General features: G+C 46.9%; 2 protein-coding genes across 2 annotated transcripts; both read left to right on the top strand.

The window, feature by feature from the left end:
* Positions 1–435: 435 nt before the first annotated feature.
* On the top strand, positions 436–9,165 carry LOC120030406 (zinc finger and BTB domain-containing protein 38-like; the record flags this gene model as incomplete). The annotated part of the gene is made up of 1 exon (XM_038975797.1): positions 436–9,165. A coding segment is annotated over one exon (5,439 nt), but the record flags the coding sequence as incomplete, so codon positions are not given.
* Positions 9,166–12,159: 2,994 nt separating this feature from the next.
* Positions 12,160–20,064, top strand: shbg (sex hormone-binding globulin). Its single transcript, XM_038975477.1, has 8 exons — positions 12,160–12,402; positions 15,259–15,359; positions 15,778–15,967; positions 16,509–16,670; positions 16,922–17,081; positions 18,068–18,213; positions 18,369–18,561; positions 18,929–20,064. Exons 1-8 carry the CDS (start codon positions 12,304–12,306, stop codon positions 19,069–19,071), a joined length of 1,194 nt encoding a protein of 397 aa, XP_038831405.1. The 5' UTR covers positions 12,160–12,303; the 3' UTR covers positions 19,072–20,064.
* Positions 20,065–20,446: the final 382 nt, after the last annotated feature.

Below are 20,446 nucleotides of genomic sequence, written 5' to 3'. Positions count from 1 at the left end.
ATGTAGTCATGGCTCTATGTAGTACTGTGCTGCTCTCATAGTCTGTTCTGGACTTGGGGACTGTGAAGAGACCTCTTGTGGCATTTTTTGTGGGTTACGCATGGGTGTCCGAGCTGTTTGCTAAGTAGTTCAAACAGACAGCTCGGCGCATTCAACATTGTGTTTTGATGTTTTATTGCATTTCTTATGCTACTTCCAGTATTTTTTTTTAGCGTGGTGGAATATTTGAAGGAGAATGTAGTTTTTTTTTTCTGGTATTATACGTTAAAATGTAGAGGTTATCTACAGCGGTTTACAAAAAAATGCCTGCAGGGATCCATTCTAGCTGTAACACTCATCTCTTGTTGTTTCTCAGGTTGTGAGGGCTGGTCATGGTTCCTCAGCCGGAGGTGTGCGACCCTGTCCACGCGAGCCTCTTCCTGCTGCGCCTGAACAAGCAGCACCTGGCCGCCGGGCCCGCCCTCTTCTGTGACGTCGACCTCGTCGCCGACAGCGACGCCAAGTTCACCGCCTGCAGCCAGTACTTCCGCCAGCTGCTGCTGTCGTCTTCCCCACCTCCTTCGGATCCAGTATTGGACACCCGCCATCAACCCCCTCTTCTGGGGGGCTGAGCGAGTCCTGGAGCTGCCTCACCTCCAGTCCAGAGTGCTGTCCAACCTACTCAACTTCATCTATACCTCCCACGTCCCCCGCCGGCACTACAAGGGGAAAAGGCTTCTCTCAGAGGCGGGCCTCAGCCTCGGGGTGCCCTTCTTGACCCACCTGGTTAAAGAAGAGGAGAAGGAACCAGGGGAGATGAAGGGTAAAAGCAGGCAGGGCCGAGCAGGGGAGGCCATGATGGATGATGGGGCAGACGGCCCAGAGAACGCTAAGATCACCCTCAGCTTCCCCCTCAGTGCCGCCCTGCCCGCCGCCCTCACCATTCACAACCACCGCCCCTCCTCGGCCATGTCCCCCCCCCGCTGCCGACACTCCTCCTCGGGGTCCAATGAGGGGTCGTCATGGAAACTGGCCACCACGGACAAACGGCGGCCGTTTAAACAGCCCCGACATGACAGCTCTCCGTCCTCTTCCTCCTCCTCCCATTCTTCTTCCTCTCCCATGGATCTTACCGCACTGGTCAAAAAGGACACCAAATCCCCCCCACCTCTTTTCAAAGCCGGTCTGGACTCCCAGTTCCACAGGTTCACCCCCAGGTCCTCTAATGGGCCTATAGGGGGTTACCCAGGGGAGGGTCACAGACTGACCAATGGCACAGCCTCCCCCTCAGACACTGCACAGATCCTGTTCAACCTGAGCGCCGTGGCCTATCAGAGCCAGGGGAGGCAGGGCACAGAGAGAAAGGAGAAAACAGGAAAACAAGGAGGGAGGGTGGGCAGCCCACAAGTTGGACCAAACCTCCACCCGCCCACCCTCCACCCTCTTCCTCCTCACTCCTCCTCCACCCCCCCAGATGGCCCCACGGCGGAGCTGATATGTGGGGTGTGCCACCGCCTCTTCAGCTCCGCCTCATCTCTCACGGCCCACATGCGGCTGCACCGTGGGGGCCGGGCCCTCAGCTGCCAGCACTGTGGCAAAGCCTTCATCCACAACAAGAGACTGCAGTCCCACGAGGCCTCCTGCCGGCACGCTCTGACCCCGGCCATCCCCTCTAGCCTCCCCCTTCTCCCCATCCAGCCAAAAGCGGAGCCCCTGGAGGAAGGGGAGGTTAGGGTGGAGGGTGGACAGATTCTGGGTGCAGGTGAGGAAGATATGAAGCCTGGCAAAGGGAAGAAAGGGCGAGGTCTCCTGGTTCGACACGAAGGCGACGTGTCCGAGCTGGTGGGGGACGAGGACCACTTCGTCAAGGTGGTGGACGGCCACGTCATCTACTTCTGCTCGGTGTGCGAGCGCTCCTACATGACTCTGTCCAGCCTCAAGCGCCACTCCAACGTGCACTCGTGGCGCCGCAAGTACCCCTGCCACTTCTGCGACAAGGTGTTCGCCCTGGCCGAGTACCGTACCAAGCACGAGGTGTGGCACACGGGCGAGCGACGCTACCAGTGCATCTTCTGCTGGGAGGCCTTCGCCACGTACTACAACCTGAAGACCCACCAGAAGGCTTTCCACGGCATCAGCCCGGGCCTCATCTCCAGCGAGAAGACGGCTAACGGCGGCTACAAGCAGAAGGTCAACGCGCTCAAGTTTTACCGCCTGCTCCCAATGCGTTCCCAGAAGAGACCCTACAAGACCTACAGTGACTCCCTGGCCAATGGCCTGCAGCTGCCCCCTTCTGACCCCTCTTCCGTCCCTCTGCCCCTGGACTGCAGCCTGCCCGACTCCCTGGACCCCGGTGACCTGCGCAGCCTCATCAGTGGCTCTCTACCCAAGGGTGTGAAGCCTGACCCTGAAGAGTTCCCTGCCGGCTTCCCCCTCACAGTAGCTCTAGAGCAGGGAGAGATCCGGCTCCCTTCCCTAACAGGCATGGCCCTAGGGAGAGTAGCTGACAGAGAGGCAGCGTCCGAGAAGGTAGGTAGTCGTGGCAGCAGCTCCAAGGTATCCGTTGGCAACCGAGGTAAAACTCCCAAGGTCGGCGGTAGCCCAGAGTTGGGTTTGTCCTCCGTGATCACGTACGGCCACCCCAAGCCGTCAGTCATAGTGCATGGCACAGCAGTGTCATCCGTCATTGTCCATAGCAACCAGGTCACCTCCGGGGGTGGGAAAAGCCCCCTGAGCAGTCCCTCCCCTGAACCTAGCAACAGCCAGACACTCCCCAAGAGCAGTGCAAAGCCTGTTAAAAAGCATAGGGAAAGTACGGAGAGCCATAGGAAGAGAGCTAAATTAGTGGACAGTTCAGACGCCACAGAGGAGTCGGAGAGGAGATCAGAGATGGGTAGGTCCCATCATAAGTCCAGCAAGAGTGACGGCTCCTCAGCCAAACAGTCGTCCACAGGGTCAGAGGGCAAAGGAGCCGGGCCGCTGTGTCAGATCACGGTGCGGATAGGCGAGGAGGCCATGGTCAAGCGCAGTATCTCCGAGACGGACCTCAAGAGGGACAGGAGCCCCCCTCCTTCCAAAGCCAAAAGGACATACTCCTCCCCACAGGAGACCAAGGAACCTCGCCACTCTCACCACCACCACCACCATCACCACAAACACCGCTCCCATCGCAGCTCGAGCATCGGAGCCGAGGGGGAGAGAGGAGGAGATGGGGAGAGCAGGAAGAAAAGTCCCATAGCCCCGGGCAAGATCAGAGAGTACTACTTCCGCCAGGAGGTGCGCAAGCAGGGGGAGAGTGAGGACGATGAGGACAACCTCTGGAGGCCCTACTATTCCTACAAACCCAAGAGGAAGGCCCCGCACGTCCACAAAGCAAAGAACTGGCAGGCCAAACTGCACTACAAACGCTCCCTCCGGCTTATGAAGAGGGCCGAGGGAATCGTGGACCATGTAAATAAGGAGGCAGAGGAGCAAGACGAGGAGGATGGAACGATGGATGAGGTGGAGGTGAAAGATCACATAGAGCAAGAGAAGGGAGAGGTACTTGAATCCCTCAGTATTTCCGCTATACCTTCAAAAGACAAAGAGGGGGAGGAAGAAATCCAGGAGGCCCACCTTAAGACCATTGATCCTCCCCTGGCTTCTCCCCAACCCCCTCTGGCTACCTCAGTCTCCCCTATGGACACAAAACGCCGGCCCTGGTCCGATGGGAGCGCGTCGGAGTGCGATACGTGTGGCCGCTGGTTCTCCAGCTCCAGGAAGCGGGATAAACATGAGCTCAGCCACCTGCTGGAGTTTGTGTGCCTCCTTTGTAGGGCCCCTTTCCCTTCCAGGGACCAGCTGGAGGATCACCAGAGAACTCGGCACCCCAAAGCCCCCGACCCCCTGTCCGTGCCACCCCAAGCGGGACCTCAGTCCAGAGATGAGGGCATGGAGAGGGAGACTAAGCTGGCAGAAGTAGACAGGGCGAGGGAGAGGGTTATACTAGGGAAGGGAAGTCCAAGTCGCCTAAGTAGGAGATCGTTGGCGAGACACACCTGTCCGCAGTGCCATAAGGTATGCAAGACATCCTCGGCGCTAAACCGCCACGTGAGGCGCCACGAGTTAAGCAGCTCCCCGGAGAGGGAAAGGGAGGAGACGCAGCCAGAGCCAAAAGCAGCAGCAGAGACTACAGTTAGCACTGCTAGCAAAGACCTAGACACCATGAGTGGCCATGTTCCCGTTGTTCAGTCTATCCCAGCTATCAGCTACCCTGTCCCAGAACCACAGCATAGTAGCGAGGGCATAGAGGCACAGCAGTGTGCGAGCCAGCCTAGCAAAGTGAAAGCAGAGCACCGTATTCCAACACTGTGCAGCAGCCCTGAACTCAATGAACTCACAACTCCTGTTCCTGACAGAGCGCCCAGTCCACTGATTATTCAGCCCACTTCAGAGATCCCCATGGCCGATATCCCCAGTTCAAACAGGCCCACACCCTCTCCCTCCTCCTGCACCTCGGCCCTCCAGGGAGTGCTGGTCATGAGCAGTGGAGCTGAATGTCTGGACTACCGGACCCCCAGGAAGAGGAGTCTGGAGGGGCAGAGCCACAGGAGAACCAGCCCTGCACCTGTCACGGGACCACCCACCGCTTCTCCGAACATGCACCTGACCTCGCAGATGAGAATCAACCACACTGCTGCTCCTCCGTCCGTTGCTATGACAACAGTGCCCCTCCGAGGGGTCTGTGGCGTGAAGCGGGAGGAAGATAGTGTGGAGAAAGGACTGAGGCAGGGATGTGGGATGGGCCTCCTCCATCATGCTGGTTTTAAGGACTCACCAGTGGCCCAAGATGTCAGGGTTCCGCCCTTGTCCAGGAGCCCCAGTCCCAACCAAGCACAAGACCTGACCATGTCCTCAATCCTAGCCAGGGAGGTGGAGAGGGAAAGGCAGAGAGAATGGGAGAGGGATATGGAGAGAGAGCTGGAAAGGGGGAGGCAGAGAGAATGGGAGAGGAATATGGACAGAGTGCTGGAAAGGGAGAGGCAGAGAGAAAGGGAGATGGAGAGGGCTCAGCAGACTAGGGGGGCATCTCACCCCCCACAGGAGCAACTCAGAGACAAGGAGGTGATCCTCCTGGTACCCAAAGAGGAGCCAATTAGTCCCGCACCATCCCCTATACACACACCCATTCAAACCACTATTAACAACCCTCCCTTGCAGAGGCGGCCCACCATGTCCCCATGCCTCTCCCCCACTGCCATGGACCTGCTGATGCAGGCCAACCGCCAAGTTTCCCAGTCCATGTGTGGCACACGGGGCCCCGAGAGGCTTCAGTTGCCCACTGGGTCGGTCGGTGGCATCGACCGCCCCTCGGCCCACGCCCTACTGCTCCCACGGGTCCCCCCACCGTCCGAGGCAGAGCCTCAGGACCACTCCCCAGTGCCATCCAGAGACCCTCACAGAGGGGAAGTCACTGCCAGGGGATATCCCATGCAGGACTACCCCCTGCCCCTCATCGTCCAGAGCGGCTATTGCTCTGGCAAGAAGCAGGAGGACAACCTGCTCATGTCCTACCCAACCGGGCCTCTTGCCTTCGGGCCGTTGGGGAAGATGATGCCTACCGGGGACCTAGCCAAACTGCCCTTCTACCCCGACCCGTACCATCTGCTCTACGGGCCACAGCTGCTGGCCTACCCCTACAACCTGGCCTCCCTGCCCATGGCTCTGAACATGATGGCCCCTGGGGACGACAAGGTGGCGCCGCTGCCCTTCCTCCCTGCCCTCTTCAACTACGCTGCAGCAGCTGGTCCCTACACTGGCATGGTGCCACACCACCTAATGGCCAACCCCAGCCTCTACAACAGCGGTGGCGGCAGCAGCAAAAAACAGCGGGACAGCAGCAACGGCAAGCCGTAGAAGTTGTAAAGAGAAGTGACACTTTTATTGTATTTTAAAAGTGGATGACCAGGCCTGTGGTTGAAGAAGGGGTGGAATCATCTCCTTTGGTTACTGAGTACACTTGCACAGTCCCCGGCCTCTCTTTTGTAAAGTAGCAATCAGAGCCTAAGCGTTGAATCGGCAGAGAGGATGATGGGAGGAGGATGAGTGAGGAAAGAAAGGACACATTCATCATTACAGACGGATATCCCCCTCTCCTTTCCTCTGGCTTCTGTTCTCATGTCTTTCTGTCGTACTAGTTCTACACTAGCGCTTGGTTAATTGTCTTCTCCGACTCGTTATGATAATATCTATAATAATAATAACAGCTAACAGGGTGTGAAAATGTTTCACTCTGCTTCCCTTTATAGTGACTGCATAATACTGATCATGAATACACCTCTCTAGGGGGACGCTTTTTAGGGAAGGAAAGGGATCAGCTTGAAATGACATCAAATGAGTGTGTGGCGTGCGATCGCTTATGTGACCGTGTGCTCCAGGTGTTTGTGGGAGCTGTAACGTGACCTGTATGTAGGAGTTATGCAGTTGTGCACGCTGGGGTTGGCTTCTGTTCGTTTGGTGTGTCTGAATGCGAGTGGCTGTACGGCTGCGGTCTGCCATCTGCGCGCTGATCATTCCATGGGGGTTCAAAGGTGTCAGCAGCATTCCAACACTAGAATAGCCCTTTTATAGGTCTGTGCATAGTTCAGTAGAAGGAGTTCTTCTATTTCCAGGTCCCGAAGTAGCAATGCTAGCTAACCGTATGGATGGAGTAGAGTCTGTACTTGAGACAATGGCAGATCTTGTGGGCTTATGTTACTATAGTGGCTAGATGAGTCTGCTTAGGGGTTTCATGTTAGCTTTTACCTTGCGCTAAACAGCTGCAAAAAGTTCCTGTAAAAGGGGGGAGACTTGACAAGTCTTGTAGCTGATTTGTAAATGTACTTTAGCTGTAGCTGACCACTGGGCGAGAAACACGGGTTAGTGTAGACCACGCACTTCCTGTTCTCCTTGTACTCATCTCATTTCTTCCAAGGATTGAAAAACAAATAAGAATAGGTCGGTCTTTTAATGTTCGGTGGCCCTTTTCCTCCCCCTGATGCCTCCTGGTGTCCAACAAAGACACAGTCCGTTTACTAGGCCGGTTTGAAGAGAGGGGGAGTGTGGAAGGGAAAACAGAGCGATGGAATCAGGGCAGGGCAATTCCTGTGATATCTGGAAAGAGCGAGCGAGGGAGATTTTAAAAGAGAACCACAGAGGCCAGGCGCACCTAGGTCAGTACCCTCGACGGAGCTTCCGGGTCAAATCAAAATGACCCCTCCCCTCTTACTGAAAGGGCATAGAAAAGGACAACGGAAATCGAGTCGGATGGCGCCACAGTGGCTCCCGTTTGTGTAAAACAGCTTTTTCGTGTCCCAATAGCTCCTCCCTTCTTCTGGGGCAGAGAAAGGTGACGTCGTTGTAGGGCCGGGCGTAGCAGCATCCGTTGTGCGGCTCGGAGTTTCCCAGATGTCGTGTGGGACTTTTTCTGTAATGTCTTTCTCTGTACGTTACATTTGTTTGTTTTGTTTGACTTTTATATCACCTTTTGCTAGCGAGACAGAAGTGGCTTCAGCAAATTAAAGAGGTTTCGAGTACACTTATGAATATGAATGTCGTTTTAGTCAAGAGGTTAAGTGCATAAAGTTAGACGGGTTTCAGTTTTTCCGACTTGAAACATAGCGTGTGGAGAGCCGTTATGAAGTCTGGTATGCATATTTACAGTAGTCCTAGGAACATGTCAAGAAACTTAGATTCTGTATCCACAAAAGCATGAGCAACACTCGCTTCCTGACAGTTTTTATTATTCTCGATATCCAAAATCTCTCACGTTTTCCTTCCCATGGCTCCTCATCCTCTGTCGTTCCCCCCCCCCCACTATCTCAGCTCACCATCTCTGTTTTGTTTTGTATTTGTTCTGCAGTATAACCCCCTAAAAACAGAGCAGCTGCCACATTTATTTCTCACAATCCGTATGGGAGCTGTCCAATTATCCCCTTTCCTCCCCAAACGTGCACACTTTACACAGCCTCTTTTTGGAGTGTGTATGGTGTGTGTGTGTGTGTGTGTGACGAAACCGCTGCACTGTTCGTTTCGGGCAGGAGGACGGAAACACTGAGTAACCAACTGCAGGGGCTCACGGCCTCGACTTGGTTGTGGTTACAAGCCTTTTGTGTGTATTTCTGTGTGTGTGTGTGTGTGTGTCTCTCTATGCGTGTGTCTGTATGTAGCACAGGAGGTTGGTGGCACCTTAATTGGGGAGGACAGGCTCGTGGAAACGGCTTGTGCGGAATAAATGGAATGGTATCAAATAGATGGAGCACGTGGGTTCCATGTGTTTAAAGCCATGCCAATAGCTCCTTTCCAGCTGTTATGAGCCGTCCTGCCCTCAGCAGCCTCCACTGGTATGTGTGTCTGTATGGGGGCGGAAAAGGAAAACCGAAACGCATCTGCCTCTTAGCAGTATATCCCTCGAGGTACTGTATATGGACAGCCTGTGTTTTTTTTGTTTTTTTTCAGTGGTTTTCTTCCAGAGCCCGCCCCCGTTCCTACCCAGCTGTAAAGACTCACCATACTGTACCCATCGAGGCCATTTCACTAGATAGACATGTTTTTGTGTTTCGTTAAAAAAATTAATTTCTTCTAACATATTTTTGCCATCATGGTGATCAATCACTGACCCAAACGCCTGCAAATAGACACAGAGTGAATTCTGGTGACGATATACATATTCACATTTATGTTGAGTAAGTTCAAATGAATTGTGCCTCCGCTTCAGTATATTTAAACGTAGCTGTATTCAAATGGTTTGGATCTTCCAGATTTCAGACAAGGTGCCTTTTGTATGGCTTAAGAAATGGAAATGATACATGGGTGAATTTATCAAAATGGCAAATAACCGGGAGAAAAGTTGTGGCTTAATGTGCTATGAAGCTGGTCATAGTTCTAGGGGTGTGGCTAAACTGTTTGGTATTGTGTATGTTTAGGTAAATACTGTGCCATAGTTTTTAGAGTCCACAAATACGTTATTGTTTTGTTTTTTCTTCTTCAAATATATGAAATGTTTTAATGTTGCCTGATAACTTTGTCTGGATTTGATACAAAGGCTTGTAGCCACAGCTCTCCCAAAGTCCCTTGTTTGTTTCTTTAACACTTTCCTCTTGTTCACCTCTTTCCCGCTCTTTCTCCTCGCTACAATCAAACAAATAAAGTATTAACCTGATGACCCAACAGGAAGTCTCATGTCTGATTTGAATATCTGCTCTGAGACAAACCAGTATGCGATGTTATTTCTTTCAATAGTTGTGTAACTTGTTCCTCTACAAGAAATAAAAAGATCTGTAAGGTGAAGTTTTGGTTGGTTATACATGTGATTGTTGAAGCATGTATATTACATAATAGCTGGTGTTGTACTACCCCACCAAGCAATACAGCTGTTACACTTGTAGGGGGGGGGGTGTTAATTTATGCATAATAAATCAACATATGCACAGTGTTGGAAAAAGTACCTAATTGTCATACTTGAGTAAAAGTAAAGATACCTTAATAGAAAATGACTCAAGTGAAAGTCACCCAGTAAAATTCTATTTGAGCAAAAGACAAAGTATTTGGTTTTAAATATACTTAAGTATCAAAAATAAATGTAATTGCAAAATTATACTTAAGTATCAAAAGTACAAGTATAAATCATTGAATATTGCTTATATTAAGCAAACCAGACGGCCCAATTTTCTTGTTTTTATTTATTTATTGATAGCTAGGGGCACACTCCAACATGCAGACATCATTTACAAATGAAGCATTTGTGTTTAGTGAGTTCTCCAGATCAGAGGGAGTAGGGATGACCAGGGATGTTGTCAAAAATATTTAATTGGTCAAGTGAAGATACCCCAAAAAAGTACTTTACACCACTGCATATGCATGACTTCTCCCCCTACGTCAGGGCTGCCCAACCCTCTTCCTGGAGATGCACTGCCCTGTGGGTTTTCAGTCCAACTCTAATTTAACACACCTGATTCTACTAATTACCTGCTCAAGACCACTAGCTGAATCAGATATGCTAAATTAGGGTTGGACTGAAAACCTACAGGACTGTAGATCTCCAGGAAGAGGGTTGGACTGAAAACCTACAGGACAGTAGATCTCCAGGAAGAGGGTTGGACTGAAAACCTACAGGACAGTAGATCTCCAGGAAGAGGGTTGGACTGAAAATCTCCAGGAAGCGAGTTGGACAGCCCTGCCCTACAAGCTCATCATAATTATGCATCGTTTTCCACCAGAGGGAGATATTGGGTTAAATCCACGAAAGGAAAGGGTTTCTAGGAGGTGGTTAGTGAAAGGTTTTGCTTGAGGGCAGAAGTGAATTTCCAGTAACATCTTGTTTGAATCCTCTCTGACGAGTGACACTCGGTGGCACAAGAAGGAACTGCTACATATTCTATCCCTGTAGTGTAAAACCCCTCGATTCTTCTCCAGTGAACTATGGAATCCAGGTTGTCTGTCTGGTTACAGGACATAAGCTGACTGGCGCAAAATGTTAATCAGAGCATTTGATTTGCACTGCAGGAGTAAAACAGTGCTGATCTGGAAGTGGTCTCAACCGCTAATCACTAAAGAAACTTCAATCAATCAAATGTATTTTATAAAGCCCATTTTACATCAGCAGTTGTCACAAAGTACTATACAGATACCCAGTATAAAACCCCAAAAACTACCTAGAAAGGCAGGGACCTAGGAAGAAACCTAGGGTGGCCAGTCTTCTTTTGGCCGGGTGGAGATTATAAGGCCAGATCGTTCTTCAAAACGTTCAAACATTCATAGATGACCAGCAGAGTCAACAGTTCAACACCTCAGTGAATGTCAGTTGGCTTTTCATAGCCGAGCATTCAGAGGGTGAGACAGCAGGTCCGGGAGAGAGAGAGTTGAAACAGCAGGTCCGGGACAGAGAGAGTTGAAACAGCAGGTCCGGGACAGAGAGAGTTGAAACAGCAGGTCCGGGAGAGAGAGAGAGTTGAAACAGCAGGTCCGGGACAGAGAGAGTTGAAACAGCAGGTCCGGGACAGAGAGAGTTGAAACAGCAGGTCCAGGACAGAGAGCGTTGAAACAGCAGGTCCGGGAGAGAGAGAGAGTTGAAACAGCAGGTCCGGGACAGAGAGAGTTGAAACAGCAGGTCCGGGACAGAGAGAGTTGAAACAGCAGGTCCGGGACAGAGAGAGTTGAAACAGCAGGTCCGGGAGAGAGAGAGTTGAAACAGCAGGTCCGGGACAGAGAGAGTTGAAACAGCAGGTCCGGGACAGAGAGAGTTGAAACAGCAGGTCCGGGACAGAGAGAGTTGAAACAGCAGGTCTGGGAGAGAGAGAGTTGAACCAGCAGGTCCGGGAGAGAGAAAGTTGAAACAGCAAGGTATCACATAAATGTACAGTTAATAACAATATATTTTTTTGAGTATTAAAGAAATCCTCTCAGATTTGGTGAAAACTTGGGTGGTAATGTCAGAGCAAGATGTCAGGACACAATGTGACGTAAAACCAATAAGATCAAATATTTTGACACCTTTGTCCAGTGATAGCTTTCCTGTTGTTGCAGGGTGTAAAGGGAGGGGGACTCTGTACCGTTCCTAAAAGCACAGTGCAGCCTCAGATGACCATACAGGAATGCTGCCATTCCAACACGCCAAAGCTAAGGCATACACACTTAGTCACTGCTCTCCCAGCAAATAGTCACAGTCTCAGTTGAGCTGGTAAACAACCATCGGTCGACGAAGGTCACTCACCCAGCATACACTGCTGTCTGTTTCTCCATCGCTAGAGAGATAGTGGTGGAGCACATTGGCCAGAGGGGACTCATCAGTTGCGATCTCATTATCAGTTGATAAAAATCATGCCTGGATCTCTTGTACTGTATTCTCTTAATAGTCACTGTTAATCACTTTAGTCTACATATTGACAAGTTGGTCTTGGGTAGCCTATGAGTGCAGAAATATTTTGTCCTGCATTCTGTTGGCTTGCCCTGTTACTGTTACTATTGCCCTCTTCCCCTCACTTTTGTTGCTCTCGCTTTCTTTTGCCTCCTCGACCTCTATTTCTCCTTTTCTGCATTGCACTTTCCCTCCCTCTCTCTCCCAAACAGTTTGACACAAACAAGCAACAACTTACCAGGAAATCAATAGCCGCTGACGATGTCGACATGTTTGCCCTCTGGTCTCTGGCGGGCTCACGTAGCTCTGGCTCACTCCAAAACAGGCGTCAGAGTATCAAAGTAGACCATTAGCCCCACCACTAGTACCTCAGGGCTAGTTCAGAGTGAGTGGACCAACCGCTGTGAGGTTCTGGACACTGGTAAGCCTACTGAGGGTCAGGGGTCTGAAGAATGGGCTCGTTAAAGACCATGTCAGGTGGACTGCTGCTGGGTTTATGTCTCACCTTGCTGGGATGGGGAGCTGAGGGACAATGGAACGGACGCCCCAAGGTACGTCAAAATTCTCTCACTTTTTGAAAATGTACAGGTTTAATATGTAACCAAGGTGTTTTTCTCATGAAATTGATTTTTCGTGGTTCATTTAGTGGTTAGAGTGTTGGGCCAGTAACCGAAAGTTTGCTAGATCAAATCCCCGAGCTGACAAGGTAAAAATCTGTCGTTCTGCCCCTGAACAAGGCAGTTGTTCCCCGGTAGGCCGTCATTGTAAATAAGAATATGTTCTTAACTGACTTGCCTAGTTAAATAAAGGTTAAATAAAAAATGTAAATGATCATTGGATTGGCCCAAGGGATAATATACAATATTGGTCGTAGTATTGCCTTAATCTCTCAAGGACAGACTATGTAAACATCTGACCAAGATCACCTTAACAGTAACACAGAGAACTTGAATTGCGCAGTGAAAGAGAGGGGACTTTGCTCAGTAGTCTGTGGGCGGAAAACAGTATGTCAGGTCAGCCTAAGTCTATTCCACTGATTTGAGCTCACCCACATTTTGCTGTATCACTTTACTAACATATTTATGACTCATTGTACAAAGGAAAATACCATATGTTCAAATGTCTATTTCTCCGTACATTTGGCATCATGTTCAATAGATGCACAAGCATAAGGGTGTCGATGTGCTGTGCATATTCCCTGCCTGTAAGAAGACAACATTGAAACTTAGCGGTGTGTATGTGAATGAATGAGCAGTATATTGAGCATACTGTAACATGTGTTGTACTGTACATACTGTAACATGTGTTGTATTGTACATACTGTAACATGTGTTGTACTGTACATACTGTAACATGTGTTGTACTGTACATACTGTAACATGTGTTGTATTGTACATACTGTAACATGTGTTGTACTGTACATACTGTAACATGTGTTGTACTGTACATACTGTAACATGTGTTGTACTGTACATACTGTAACATGTGTTGTATTGTACATACTGTAACATGTGTTGTATTGTACATACTGTAACATGTGTTGTACTGTACATACTGTAACATGTGTTGTACTGTACATACTGTAACATGTGTTGTACTGTACATACTGTAACATGTGTTGTACTGTACATACTGTAACATGTGTTGTACTGTACATACTGTAACATTGGTGTTGTACTGTACATACTGTAACATGTGTTGTACTGTACATACTGTAACATGTGTTGTACTGTACATACTGTAACATGTGTTGTACTGTACATACTGTAACATGTGTTGTACTGTACATACTGTAACATGTGTTGTACTGTACATACTGTAACATGTGTTGTACTGTACATACTGTAACATGTGTTGTACTGTACATACTGTAACATGTGTTGTACTGTACATACTGTAACATGTGTTGTACTGTACATACTGTAACATTGGTGTTGTACTGTACATACTGTAACATGTGTTGTACTGTACATACTGTAACATGTGTTGTACTGTACATACTGTAACATGTGTTGTACTGTACATACTGTAACATGTGTTGTATTGTACATACTGTAACATTGGTGTTGTACTGTACATACTGTAACATGTGTTGTATTGTACATACTGTAACATGTGTTGTATTGTACATACTGTAACGTGTGTTGTACTGTACATACTGTAACATTGGTGTTGTACTGTACATACTGTAACATGTGTTGTACTGTACATACTGTAACATGTGTTGTACTGTACATACTGTAACATTGGTGTTGTACTGTACATACTGTAACATGTGTTGTACTGTACATACTGTAACATTGGTGTTGTACTGTACATACTGTAACATGTGTTGTACTGTACATACTGTAACATGTGTTGTACTGTATATACTGTAACATGTGTTGTACTGTATATACTGTAACATTGGTGTTGTACTGTACATACTGTAACATGTGTTGTATTGTACATACTGTAACATGTGTTGTACTGTACATACTGTAACATGTGTTGTACTGTACATACTGTAACATTGGTGTTGTACTGTACATACTGTAACATGTGTTGTATTGTACATACTGTAACATGTGTTGTACTGTACATACTGTAACATTGGTGTTGTACTGTACATACTGTAACATGTGTTGTATTGTACATACTGTAACATGTGTTGTACTGTACATACTGTAACATTGGTGTTGTACTGTACATACTGTAACATTGGTGTTGTATTGTACATACTGTAACATTGGTGTTGTACTGTACATACTGTAACATCGGTGTTGTACTGTACATACTGTAACATGTGTTGTATTGTACATACTGTAACATTGGTGTTGTACTGTACATACTGTAACATGTGTTGTACTGTACATACTGTAACATGTGTTGTATTGTACATACTGTAACATGTGTTGTATTGTACATACTGTAACATGTGTTGTATTGTACATACTGTAACATGTGTTGTATTGTACATACTGTAACATTGGTGTTGTACTGTACATACTGTAACATGTGTTGTACTGTACATACTGTAACATTGGTGTTGTACTGTACATACTGTAACATGTGTTGTATTGTACATACTGTAACATGTGTTGTATTGTACATACTGTAACATGTGTTGTATTGTACATACTGTAACATGTGTTGTATTGTACATACTGTAACATGTGTTGTACTGTATATACTGTAACATTGGTGTTGTACTGTACATACTGTAACATGTGTTGTACTGTACATACTGTAACATGTGTTGTATTGTACATACTGTAACATTGGTGTTGTACTGTACATACTGTAACATGTGTTGTATTGTACATACTGTAACATGTGTTGTATTGTACATACTGTAACATGTGTTGTATTGTACATACTGTAACATGTGGTACATACTGTAACATGTGTCATGTTTTGACACACAGAAGGAGGTATCGGGCAGTGGCCCTATCTACCTTGGCCAACAACAACGAGGCACCTGGTGGCCCCTGATGCAGACCAGAGAAAACCTGACAGAGGTCAAAAGGTCAGTCTGCTTTACATGACCGTGAGAGGGGGAAAAACAGCACAAAAAAACAGCACCATTCCAATACTTTTAACATGCACCCTTCCTTCCTTTCTTAAAGTTGAAAGACGATTGGACAGGTGTAAGCATGGGTTACATGCATACATAACATAGTTTTCATAAAATCTGAATGTTTTACTTACTCAAAGAGAGCCCAACTTTCCTTAAATTATACTTCCTACATCTCTGTGCTCTATCATACAAACCATCCATTTTGCTAACCATCCATTTTTACTAACCATCTATTTTGCTAACCATCCATTTTGGCAAGGAGAAACGACCAAAACATTCACTCTAAGCAACGGTCAGTCAAAGTAGCAACTAGGAAGACACATGAATGACTAGTGATAGACTTCTTTCCCATGTCTTTGGTCTACAGCATCAAGTCCATGTTCCAGTTCCGGACGTTTGACCCCGAGGGGGTGGTGTTCTATGGGGACACCAGGGAGGGAGAGGACTGGTTTGTCCTGATCCTCAGGAACGGCATCCCTGAGATGCAGATCGGGAAAGCAGACATCCTCGTCAGTGTGCAAGGGGGACCCAAACTCAACGACGGCAAGTGGCATCTGGTAAGCCAGTGTAACCGATGTGAAATGGCTAGCTAGTTAGCGGTGGTGCATGCTAATAGCCTTTCAAACGGTGACGTCACTCGCTTTGAGACCTTGAAGTAGTGGTTCCCCTTGCTCTGCAAGGGCCGCGGCTTTTGTGGAGCGATGGGTAACGATGCTTCGTGGGTGACTGTTGTTGATGTGTGCAGAGGGTCCCTGGTTCGCGCCCGGGTCGGGGCGAGGGGACGGACTAAAGTTATACTGTTACACCAGGTGACATTCACTCTGCATTATGGGTAACCTATAGAAGCCTGGCACGCAAGTCTAGGTGTCAAATCAGGTGTGTACCAGTCACTTCTAATAGACCTGTGTGTAATGCATTATGAATTAATTTATAGAGGTTGGTATGAAGGCCTGTAGCAATGTGAAAGAAAGCACTTTCAATTCGTGATACACTAGTGTATCAAATGTATTTGAGGCTTTATTCACTGCTGACATGATACATTTCTATTCTGTGATATAGATGTACTGTACTGTTTCTGGTTTTGTATGCATACTGTAGGTGGAGATCAGTAGCCAGGGGGATTTTGTGGTGCTGGAGGTGGACGGCCAGAAGGAGTTGGTGGTGGGACTGAAGTCCAAAGAGACCATGGAGGTTCTGACAGGCCAGATCCGCCTCGCCCTCGGGGGAATCCTGGTCAGCCTGGACAAGCTGCTCCTCCCGGTATGCTGGAGCTATCTGTCTGTCGTTTGGTGTAGACGGGGATTGATTGACTGAACTTGGAAATGGACTGGTCTCGTTTAAAAATTGGTTGTGTGTGAGAGCATGCGTGCTTGTGAATGAGTCTAATTGCTAGCTTTAATGTTTGTGTGTGCTAAGTGTGCTAAGTGTGTGTGGGGGGGGGGGGGGGGGGGGGGGGGGGGGGGTGTATAAACGGTCCTGATACTGTACTTGTGTGTCTGGGTGGTCTTCAGTTCCAGCCAGAGATGGATGGATGTATCCGGAAGGGGAACTGGCTAAACCTGAGCACCCCCTGGGAGACAGAGTTGATTGGGGAGCCCTGGCCCTGCTACCAGAACATCCAGCCAGGGAGCTATTTCCCCGGAGATGGACTGGCTGCATTCAACACCACAGGTAGATATATATTGAAACGAATGTGGGGCACACACAATAAAGACTGGTGACTGTCTAAGAACAAATTAGCAAACAAAATCATTAGCCAACAACAAAACGCTACTCGCCTTGGATCCAATCAGCATCCTTTTGTAGTTTTAACTGAAGCGAAGCAGGTGATCCCTATTCTACCTTCTGTAAAGACAGGCCCTATATACCAAAGAAGGTCTGATGGTGAAGTGAACAGGCTGTGAAGCCACACATAGCCTGAACAGTATTGGGTCTACCCAATTTACCTGTATATGTCCATATTTTAATTGTTTACTTTTTTATTTCACCTTTATTTAACCAGGTAGGCCAGTTGAGAACAAGTTCTCATTTACAACTGCGACCTGGCCAAGATAAAGCAAAGTAGTGTGACACAAACAACAACACAGAGTTACACATGGAATAAACAAACGTACAGTCAATTTCACAATAGAAAAAGTCTATATTAAGTGTGCGCAAATGGCATAAGGAGGTAAGGTAATAAATAGGACATAGTAGCGAAGTAATTGCAAATTAACACTGGAGGGATAGATGTGCAGATGATGATGTGCAAGTAGAAATACTGGTGTGCAAAAGAGCAAAAAAGTAAATCAAAACAATATGGGGATGAGGTAGGTAGTTGGGATGAGGTCGGTATATACAGATGTAGGATCTTAATTTGATCACCCTGTTGCTGGAGAACTTTTCTGCAATGCAGGAAATGTTAAACTTGTAGTGTATTTGAGGTTTAAAAAGGCTTCTGAAGTTTGTAATTTCCGCTTTGAAATTTCACTTGATTTAAAAAAAATATATATATATTAACCCCTACAAAATGTCTATTAATTATAATCCACATAATAATTCATATTTCCTGTTGCTGCAGGATTATTTTCCTGCTGTAGCAAACTGGCTCAAATTAAGATCCTACATCTGTATATTCAAATATTGGGATTGATTTATTCATATCTGTCCCCCTGTAGACCTCCCTGGCCACCAGACAGAGGAGGGTGGAATTACTATTGACATCCATGGAGACTCCACTAAGATGGAAGGAACAGTTCTGAGCTTGAAGACCCCTGGGCAGGAATTGCCCACAGTAACAGTGAAAATAAACAATAACCCAAAGGTACTAATCCCACCATTCTAATTTCATGACAATATGAATGTTGGATTTCAGCATGTAAACAGTCACAATCACAGTTCGTAATCGTGGTTCTTTGACCAGTGCAATACCAATTTGATACAAATGTACATCCATGCTTTCCAACTTTTGTGTGGCAGAAAGTCATACTGACCATCCTCAAGCGTGACACCATCACCGAACAGAGTTTCAGCAGACTGTCCCTAACCCTGTTGAAGAATCAAGTGAACATGGACATCGATGACACGCAAATAACATTTGAGATCGACAGTATACCTGACTTTCATAGAAGCTGGAAAGAGGGGATGATCCTTGCATTTGGGGGGCTTCCAGGTGAATTTGTGAGGAGATACTTGAAGTGTTTTGAGGATACACATGTACCAGAGGAGGCTGGTGGGAGGATCGATAGGAGGACATGTTCATTGTAATGGCTGGAATGGTATCAAAGACATCAAACACATGGAAACCACATGTTTGACTCCATTCCATTCATTCCATTCCAGCCATTACAATGAGCCCATCCTCCTATCGCTCCTCCCACCAGCCTCCCCTGACAGGTACCAGATTTATCCTAAGTTACAGCTAACAGCTATCAGGCGTCTACACACATATTGATGCGGTGGAATCTTGAAATGTTGTTTATTTTTTCCCCTCTCTCCATCCCCCCCGTCCCCCTTTCTGTGGTTCCTCCCGCTCTCAGGTGATGGAGTGTCCTATAGTAGCAACCAGTACCTGAAGGGCTGTCTGGAGAAGATCCAGGTCCAGGGACAGGATGTGGATCTGGACCGGGCGCTGTACAAGGACCTCTCCGTTTCCTCCCATAGTTGCCCCTCAGAAGTCTGAACCAAGGCTTTCCTGACAGATCAGATCTGTGATGACTGTATAGATAATGTCATTTATCTCCATTAATCGCCCTTCCCTGGTCGCATAAGCCTAATTACAAATCCCCCCTCCCCTGTCTGCATTTTAACTGGCTCAGTCAGTATTCCTTTACACACAGTCCTACTTTTAACAATGGCTAAGAGAGGTTTGACCATAGAATTAGGAATTAGAATACTAGAATGGAAAATAACCTTCTTATGATGGTCCAAAGGTCAGCCATGTTGGTGAGGGAGTTGGTCAACCATGGTTTACCAGCGCTGTGATAAAATATTGTGTATAATAATGAATGTGATGAATTTATCTGCACAGTATGTGTATTAGCTAGCTTGCCAGCCATTTGTAGAGAAATGATTCCATGAAGTGCTCTAATTAACTGCCAATATGGCAATATTCCATTCAAACAATGCAGTCAATCCACAGGCATACACTGGCTGAAATCTGTTGATGATAGGACTTAGACAAGTTGTAAATGCAACAAGTACTGTTATTGCATCATATAATCAGCACTCACAGCTTTCTGTTTACATATATTTTAGAGGCTATTTATACAGAAAATTGGTATAAAACCCATATAAACTTTATTTATAATTATATGACAATATTGTAGGTTGACTATAATTTCATTACACAATTTCTGACACATCACATGCCTTACTTTTATGTTCCTACTTAAGTAAAAGCAGGAAGTGCATCACCTATGGCTCTACTGCCATTCATTCCAATTAGACTCGTTTTGGATTTCTCCCTGACCAAGATGGCTGCCATTTTGCCCCATTGTGGAACTTTGAGGGTTTATGACATAGCCCCTCTAGTAATTTAATAAGATCTCAATGGGTTTGATAGTCTGTATTTGCTTTTGACCAGGTTATGGAGTGTAAAATGAGCAGATGAGATGGGCCATTGCTTTCTGAATTTTCTGTCAATAAAGATACATTGAGCTTGTAGTAGATGATCCTGTTGGCGCATCAGTCTCATTATTGTGCAATATAGAATAGGACTAAATCTAATAAAACTTTATTTAAAGTGTAGTTTGATTCTATTGTATTTAGTTCTATTCTTTAACTTAGATTTTTGGTTGAGATGGAGATGTGAATCCAACATCAATTATTCATTTGTAGACAAACTGGATATTGAATTGTTTGCTTGTCAACGCAACCAAATATCAACATTTAAAGGACGTATCTTCTGCTTGGATAGTTCCATCTGTGCCACTGACTTAGTCTGGCTTTAATTCCAGTTTGTCTACAAATGAATAATTGATATGTTGGCTTCATACCCCCGTCTCAACCAAACATCTAAGTTAAAGAGTAGAACTAAATCAAATCAAACTTTAAAT

This window comes from Salvelinus namaycush, chromosome 36 (assembly GCF_016432855.1).
Source record: "Salvelinus namaycush isolate Seneca chromosome 36, SaNama_1.0, whole genome shotgun sequence".
Lineage (NCBI taxonomy): Eukaryota > Metazoa > Chordata > Actinopteri > Salmoniformes > Salmonidae > Salvelinus > Salvelinus namaycush.
This window is presented reverse-complemented; position numbering and strand designations above follow the sequence as displayed.